This window comes from Bactrocera neohumeralis, chromosome 4, assembly GCF_024586455.1.
Source record: "Bactrocera neohumeralis isolate Rockhampton chromosome 4, APGP_CSIRO_Bneo_wtdbg2-racon-allhic-juicebox.fasta_v2, whole genome shotgun sequence".
Classification (NCBI taxonomy): domain Eukaryota; kingdom Metazoa; phylum Arthropoda; class Insecta; order Diptera; family Tephritidae; genus Bactrocera; species Bactrocera neohumeralis.
Window position 1 is genome coordinate 60,083,598 of NC_065921.1, and position 8,635 is coordinate 60,092,232.

The 8,635-nt window shown below is 39.7% G+C and overlaps 1 protein-coding gene across 1 annotated transcript; it reads left to right on the forward strand.

Annotated features, from left to right (window-relative positions):
* Nucleotides 1-207: 207 nt before the first annotated feature.
* On the forward strand, nt 208-1,349 carry LOC126755802 (uncharacterized). Its single transcript, XM_050468527.1, has 3 exons — nt 208-908; nt 995-1,145; nt 1,225-1,349. The coding sequence occupies exons 1-3, from the start codon at nt 555-557 to the stop codon at nt 1,347-1,349; spliced, it is 630 nt and encodes a 209-aa protein (XP_050324484.1). The 5' UTR covers nt 208-554.
* Nucleotides 1,350-8,635: the final 7,286 nt, after the last annotated feature.

Here is an 8,635-nt window from a genome sequence, read left to right on the forward strand (position 1 = left end):
TATTTTCTGGAGATTATAAGCGAAACCAAGTCCTTCTCCACATGGTCTTTTGGACGGAGTGGAGGTCTTTCTCTTCTTCTGTATTTCACGTCGAAATCAAACTCGTTAAGGCGAATCTTCCACCTTTGCAGCTTTGCATTTGGTTCTTTTAAAATATGTAGCTATTGAAGTAATCTGTGGTCGCTATTTGTTATAAACCCTGCCAGCAATTCGGTAGTCAACTACGCAAAAAACACATTTCTAGTTAACTTTTATGAACTAACTAAAAGCTAACTACAATGTAATGCATAAATGCCCCACATCAGAGCGAGCATAGAGAATGCAGGTGTTTCTGTTTTTGATTTTTTTCTCATCTTTACTGTTAGTTCTTTGTAATCTCTCTTTTCGTTATTAGTAGGCTGTAGTCAATTGTCCGTGAATCAGTTGATGAATCGTGTGCAAGCAAAAGTGACACAAAATTTTAAAAGATAAAGTTGTTAATTAAATTAAAAAGAGTACAAATTCTCAATCTGATTGCTTTAAATTTTAATTATTGTGTACTTGTAAAAAGTAAAATGAGGGGTGTAAGCAAAAGGCATTTGAGACGGTTAATCAAAAAGGAAAAAGATGTGTTTTCTAGTAAACTTTTGTCTAATAGTGTAGCTCAATTAGAAGCCACGTGCTCCTCTGTTAATGCTCAGTGTCATGACGAAGGCCATATGGAAAGTAGTGATATTGGCAATACTTTCGAGCAAAAATTTGCATATGACATAATTATGAAGTCCTTGGCTGAGCAGAAAGTGTTGACGGAAAGGGTTCTTCACCAAGAGGTAACCAACAATAATGCATGTGCAGTTTTCCCCATAAAAAGTGTCAACGACTTACACGACTTCAACACTATTATTAGTGAGGACAATCGTGACCTCTACGTAAGTCTTAAAAATTGTGTTCCATGAATTTAATATCTTGCTAAAATGCATTACTATACTAAAAGTTTTTATAACTTACTTAACAGGTTAACAGGATGAAGGCTTTGTTAAAAGGGCGCCTGGCGAAAACATTGACAGATGTTATTTCCCAAAGTGTGTGCATAGAAATCAATTTGGATGGAGTTCACGGCAAGAAGCGTTTGAAAGATTTTAAAGCTTTTTACCAAACTTTAATGGGTAACCGATATACTGAAAGCATATGTGTATACAAATTTCAAATAACATAGCTCAAATATATTTTAAATATTTTAAACAGATGCTTGTCGTTCGCTTGGTTTTGAAGACAACGAAAAGGAGATAAGGAATGCCTTGAAAATCATTAAAAAGCGGCATTTCCATGCAGAATGTATTAAAAATAGGAAGAATAAAACAGAAAATTAATACTTTATTTTTCGGCTTTTTTTAACTTGTGTAATTGATTTGTAGCTAATTTTAAAAAAGTCAACTGATAGCTTCTTACTAAATAACTAATTTTTAACTAACTGCTAAGTAACCAACTTGTAGTTAACTTAAATAAATAGCTAATAGCTAATATATAGCCAACTACTAAGTAGCTAACTTTAAGTTAGTTGAAAAGTCATGCAGTGTCGGATAATTGACTACTGCCTAGGACATCGCAACATTAAAATAGTCAGTTGGCTCCATGAAAAATAGTCCAAGTATCAACCGCCTCTAGTTGCGAAATAGTTAGATTAAAGTGCATTAAAAGTTAGCTGAGTTGCCGGCAGGGTAATAACTCCCTTTCCGTCGTAGAGTAGTGAAGTTCATGTTCGTTTAAAATAAGACTCCCGAAGTAAATGGGATACTATGGTGGCCTAATACTGCCCCTAAGGTGACATTAGAAGCTTCTGTAGTTAGAGTAATGGCTTTTCATAATTTGGATACACTAATATAAGATCTTCGGTAATCAATATGTTTATAGCCTCTACGGCTTTTAGGTATTTATTTCCCTTTTTTTAAACAATTTGTTAGTGGTTCGATAATATTAGCAAAATTTTTAATATATTTGCGAATAAACCTGTCAAACCCAAAAACTGCTTTATCCCTATTTCTGTTTGAGGTACAGGGAAATCTTATATCGCTTTAATTTTACTCGGGTTTGGTTTTATACCTGACGGTGTTACTACGTGCCCCGAAAACTCTGTTTCGTTTTTAGAATTTTACACTTTGCTAGCTGTACTTTAACTTTAGCATCGGAAAATCTTTGGAAAACTTTCTCAAGCGATTCGATGCGCTCCTGGAGTGACTTGCTAAAAACGACAATATCGTCTAAATACACTATAGAATTCTCATCGACTAATCCTCCCAAAACTGTGTTCATTAGCCTTTGGAATGTGGCTGGCGCATTTTTCAACTCCAATGGCATACGTAAAAATTCATAATGAACTCCTTGGGAAGCAAATGCAGTATTTTTCCTGTCATCAGAACCCATTTATATTTGGTGGAATTCCTGTGGCAAGTCTAAGTTCGAAAAATACATACATTCTCGGATCGGATACCTATCACCCACGGTAGTGGTATTTAACTTACGAAAATCAAAAACAATTCTCCGTTTTTCTTTCTCAGAGGGATCCGGTTTTTTTAATTTTTTTAATCTATAAAATATTTTTTAAAACTAAATTAATTCCCTTTAATCATGATAAAATTTTGATTAAAATTAATTTCAATCATTTATTAAAAAGGAAATAGCATTTAATCTTAATTTAATCAGTTAATCATGTTATGAAAATACTTTAATCAAATTATTAATGATTAAGGGCACAACCCATAGCAGAGAAGAGTACGGAGAATCGCTATGGCAAATCATTTTTTGCTTCACCATTTCTATTATTTGCTTACCTACTTCCGCTTTCTGCACCTCCGGCTATCGGTAAGATTTAACATAGATAGGATCCTTTGCATAAAAAGTTCTTTTTTTCGTTGTTTTTCAGCCATGTTTGTATTGTTACATCATTAATATTGGGTAGACGAAAAAGTCTTTTCGTATTTTATCAACAGATGTCGTTGCAGTCGTATATCTCCAGTGCTACCACTTGTATTGCGTCATACCATACAGTGTTGGAAAGGTGAGATTTTAAGCTTCATTAAAAAAAATGAAATTCGGGGAAGTTAAGAAAGAGTTACAGCTGTCCAAAAAATGAGTGAAAATAATGATGAAATTGGCTATATTTTGAAATTTTTGTATAAAAAAGGGAAAACATTTCGCATAACCCATCAATGAAATTTGTGAAGTTTTCGGAGACGATGCGTGTCACTTCGTATAGCAAAATAGTGCTTCGCTCGCTTCCGTTTGAAATTTCGAATTATATTGATGAAAGTTTTACACTGATGGAATAGTGTCCCTGTCGGAAAAATGGCAAATAGTGGTCTACCAAAATGATACATACTTGCTTATTTATTTACTATTAGAAGTATAAAAAAATAAGTAAAAATTTTATTAGAAAAACGAAAAGACTTTTTAGACTACACATATTTAATATACTCAAAAACTTACTCATGTTTTCCAACTCTTCATTTAAGTTCATTTATTTTGTTGTAACACAATGCATTGCTTTGAGCATAACACACACTCTCGTTTCTTTATTGCGATGCTTCGTATTTAATTTTTTAGCGGGATGATTATGCTGTTTTTGTATACGATTTTTAAAGCGTGAGTGTCTATTTGGATTAATTTCTTTCACTTTATTCACGGCGAGAACTAATTTGAAATTCTCCGTTTTTGTTTTTTATTTTTGCCGCGAGAGAATTTTGTTCTCAGTCGTTCTACTTTTTTTTAGTAAATCCTTTTCAATCAATGAGACTCCAAGAAAAGTTAAATAGACTTATATGGATTAGAATCAAGCCTTATTTGTATTATTAAGATTTTATTATAAATATTTGTTTTTTTGCTTTGATTCTCAATTTGATTAATTTAAAATTTCCTTAATATTTCAGCCGAAAGCTACTTTTGCTTAATAATGTCGCCTTCCATAAAACTTCGTCTGTAAGGATCAGGTTGTAGTAAAGACAAATATTTTGTAAAATTCTTTCTTCTTCTTATTTGGCGTAGACACCGCTTACGCGATTATAGCCGAGTTAACAACAGCGCGCCAGTCGTTTCTTCTTTTCGCTACGTGGCGTCAATTGGATATTACATGCGAAGCCAGGTCCTTCTCCACTTGGTCCTTCCAACGGAGTAAAGGTCTTCCTCTTCCTCTGCTTCACCCGGCGGGTAATGCGTCGAATACTTTCAGAGCTGAAGTGATTTCGCCCATTCGGACAACATGACCAAGCCAGCGTAACCGCTGTCTTTTAATTCGATGTCGTCGTATATCCCATAAAGCTCATCGTTCCATCGAATGCGATATTCGCCGTGGCCAATGCGCAAAGGACCATAAATCTTTCGCAGAATAGATTTATGGTTGTTGTCGACTTACAACTCATCGGTTGTTGTCATCGCCTCTGCACCATACAACAGGACGGGAATTATGAGCGACTTATAGAGTTTAGCTTTTGTTCGTCGAGAGAGGACTTTACTTTTCAATTGCCTACTCAGTCCGAAGTAGCACCTGTTGGCAAGAGCAATCCTGCGTTGGATTTCCAGGCTGACATTGTTGGTGGTGTTAATGCTGGTTCCTAAATAGACGGAATTATCTACAACTTCAAAGTTATGACTGTCAACAGTGACGTGAGAGCCAAGTCGCGAGTGCGACGTCTGTTTGCTTGATAACAGGAGATATTTCGTTTTGCCCTCGTTCACTGCCATACCCATTTTCTGTGCTTCCATGTCCAGCCTGGAGATAGCAGAACTAACGGCGCGGGTGTTGAGGCCGATGATATCAATATCGTCGGCATACGCCAGCAGCTGTACACTCTTATAGAAGATGGTACCTTCTCTATTTAGTTCTGCAGCTCGAACTATTTTCTCCAGAAGCAGGTTGAAGAAGTCGCACGATAGGGAGTCGCCTTGTCGGAAACCTCGTTTGGTATCGAACGGCTCGGAGAGGTACTTCCCGATCCTGACGGAGCTTTTCGTGTTACTCAACATCAGTTTACACAGCAGTATTAGGTTTGAGGGGATACCAAATTCAGACATCGCGGCATAAAGGCAGCTCCTTCTTTCACGGGTCTTTGCCAAGATTTGGCGCATGGTGAATATCTGGTCGGTTGTTGATTTTCTAGGTCTGAAGCCACACTGATAAGGTCCAATCAGTTTATTGACGGTGGGCTTTAATCTTTCACATAATACGCTCGATAGAACCTTATATGCGATGTTAAGGAGGCTAATCCCACGGTAGTTGGCGCAGATTGTGGGGTCTCCTCTTTTATGGATTGGGCATAGCACACTTAAATTCCAATCGTTGGGCATGCTTTCGTCCGACCATATTTTACAAAGAAGCTGATGCATGCTCCTTATCAGTACTTCGCCGCCGTGTTTGAATAGCTCGGCCGGCAATCCGTCGGTCCCTGCCGCTTTGTTGTTCTTCAGGCGGGCAATTGCTATTCGAACTTCTTCATGGTCGGGCAATGGAACGTCTGCTCCATCGTCATCGATTGCGAAATCGGGTTCGCCTTCTCCTGGCGTTGTGCGTTCACTGCCATTCAGCAGGCTGGATAAGTGTTCCCTCCATAATTTAAGTATGCTCTGGGCATCGGTCACTAGATCACCTTTGGGGGTTCTACAAGAGTATGCTCCGGTCTTGAAACCTTCTGTAAGCCGCCGCATTTCTTCGTAGAATTTTCGAGCATTACCCCTGTCGGCCAGCTCATCACCTTTGGGGGTTCTGCAAGAGTATGCTCCGGTCTTGAAACCTTCTGTAAGCCGCATTTTTTCGTAGAATTTTCGAGCATTACCCCTGTCGGCCAGCTCATCAAGGTCTTCGTACTCACGCATTTCAGCCTCTTTCTTTTTCTGTCTACAAATACGTCTCGCTTCCCTTTTCAACTCTCGGTATCTATCCCATCCCGCACGTGTAGTGGTCGATCGTAATGTTGCGAGGTAGGCAACCTGTTTTCTCTCCGCTGCGACACGGCACTCCTCGTCGTACCAGCTGTTCGTTTGCACTTTCTGAAATTCAATGGCTTCGGTTGCAGCTGTACGTAAGGAATTTGAAATGCTGTCCAACAGTTCCCTTATACCGAGTTGTTGACGAGTGCTCTCAGAGAGCAGGAGTGCAAGCCGAGTAGAAAATCGTTCGGCTGTCTGTTGTGATTGCAGCTTCTCGCCGTCGAACCTTCCTTGTGTTTGTTGGCGTGCGTTTTTTGCTGCACAGAAGCGGGTGCGAATCTTGGTTGCAACAAGATAGTGGTCCGAGTCGATGTTAGGACCTCGGAGTGCACGCACATCTAAAACACTGGAGACGTGTCTTCCGTCTATCACAACATGATCGATCTGGTTGATAGTTTTTTAATTTACCGACCGTAATGCCAAAGATACCTTCTTTGACCACCTTGGCGTTAAAGACGCCAACCACGATTTTGACATCGTGGCGGGGGCAGCTCTCATAAGCGCGCTCCAAGCACTCATAGAAGGCATCTTTGGTCACATCGTCCTTCTCTTCCGTCGGGGCGTGGGAGCAAATCAGCGATATGTTGAAGAACCTCGCTTTGATCCGGATTGTGGCTAGACGTTCATTCACCGGAGTGAATGATAGTACTCGGCGACGGAGTCTCTCTCCCACAACGAATCCAACACCAAACTTGCGCTCCTTTATATGGCCACTGTAGTAAATGTCACAAGGACCTATTCGTCTCTATCCTTGTCCCGTCCATCGCATTTCTTGGACGGCGGTGATGTCAGCCTTTATTTTTGCGAGGACATCAACCAGCTGGGCAGCGGCACCTTCCCAATTAAGGGTCCGGACATTCCAGGTGCATGCCCTCAAATCGTAGTCCTTATTTCGTTTGCCATGGTCGTCATCAAAAAGGGGGGTCTCTCATCCGAGGCTTGTTGCTTCCTTTCATTGGGGGTGTTTTTTTTCGTGGCGGGTCCCAAACCCAGCGCACAACCCTATGTAGGGGATGTTTCGCCTTCTCACATTAGCTCGCCTTCGAACGGATGTTCTTAGGCTACCCAGAGGATACTTGGTCAAAGACCGGAAGTAGTGAGCTGCTTGAGCCATGTGTAAAAGAATCGTTTCTGGCCACTTCCAAGTGAATGGCGATCAGAGAACTTTCCCCACTTGCGTGAACTTCTGCACATGACTCCATCCTCCATTCTTTGGCCAAACTTAAATTCAGCATCCCGTAACAGTAACCTTAACCTAACTCTTCTGCGAATTGTTTTTTCCGCATTTTCAAGAACCGTCTAATTAAAGGATAGTAAATTTCATACAAAAAATATGTTATTTTATATGCAATTCACAAAAAAAATTGCTTTGATTTTTTGTTCTCCGTTCATTTTTGTTACTCTCCATATCTAAGACACATCCAGTGCGTCCAACTACCTGACGCAAAATAATGCCGATTGCGCATATTGTCCGCACACATTTGAACCATTTGCTTACGATTCCGCTGCCGAAACTTTTGTCTCAACTTTTCATTAGTTTAAGCGTGTCTGAAATCAATAGTTGCATTCGCGTATTACTGCGAGGCATACGCAGAGGCGCAAATGTAACTTTTCACAATGGCACACATGCATACACACACAAATGACAAAAACTCGATAATAATTCACTCCAAATCGGTACCAACTAGCAACAAAAAATGCAGCTTTATGTATGTGTGATAGTGTGCACAATAATTGCAATTGTTGCAAAAAGTAAGCTGCCGATGCATGTTTCCATGTGTGGTAGTGGATGTGTGTTTGCGTAGAATAGCGAGAAACACGCGAAAGTTTCGCATAAGCTGCGTATCGATAGAATCGTAATGAGATGCGAAATGGCAACATAAAAAGTTTTATTATACTTCCGGTCAAATCATGATATACATATAACTCATTGATAATTATTGGCGGAAGAAAACTTTGTCTATTTTGTTAGCCAAAGGGCGAGAGAGACAGTTGGGAAGTAAACTATGAATCGAGGTGTAAAACCAGAGCGAGATAATAGCAGCTCTGCAGCAGCTAGCGCTGTGAGCAAAAACTTTTCTACGTCTACCTAAAGCCATTTTTATACTCTCGCAACAAAGTTGCTAAGGAGAGTATTATAGTTTTGTTCACATAACGGTTGTTTGTAAGTCCTAAAACTAAAAGAGTCAGATATAGGGTTATATATACCAAAGTGATCGGGGTGACGAATAGAGTTGAAATCCGGATGTCTGTCTGTCCGTCCGTCCGTCTGTCCGTCCGTCCGTGCAAGCTGTAACTTGAGTAAAAATTGAGATATCTTGATGAAACTTGGTACACGTATTTCTTGGCTCCATAAGAAGGTTAAGTTCGAAGATGGGCAAAATCGGCCCACTGCCACGCCCACAAAATGACGAAAACCGAAAACCTATAAAGTGTCATAACTAAGCCATAAATAAAGATATTAAAGTGAAATTTGGCACAAAGGATCGCATTAAGCAGGGGCATATTTGGACGTAATTTTTTTGGAAAAGTGGGCGTGGCCCCGCCCCCTACTAAGTTTTTTGTACATATCTCGGAAACTACTATAGCTATGTCAACCAAACTCTACAGAGTCGTTTTCTTCAGGCATTTCCATATACAGTTCAAAAATGGAAGAAATCGGATAATAACCACGCCCACC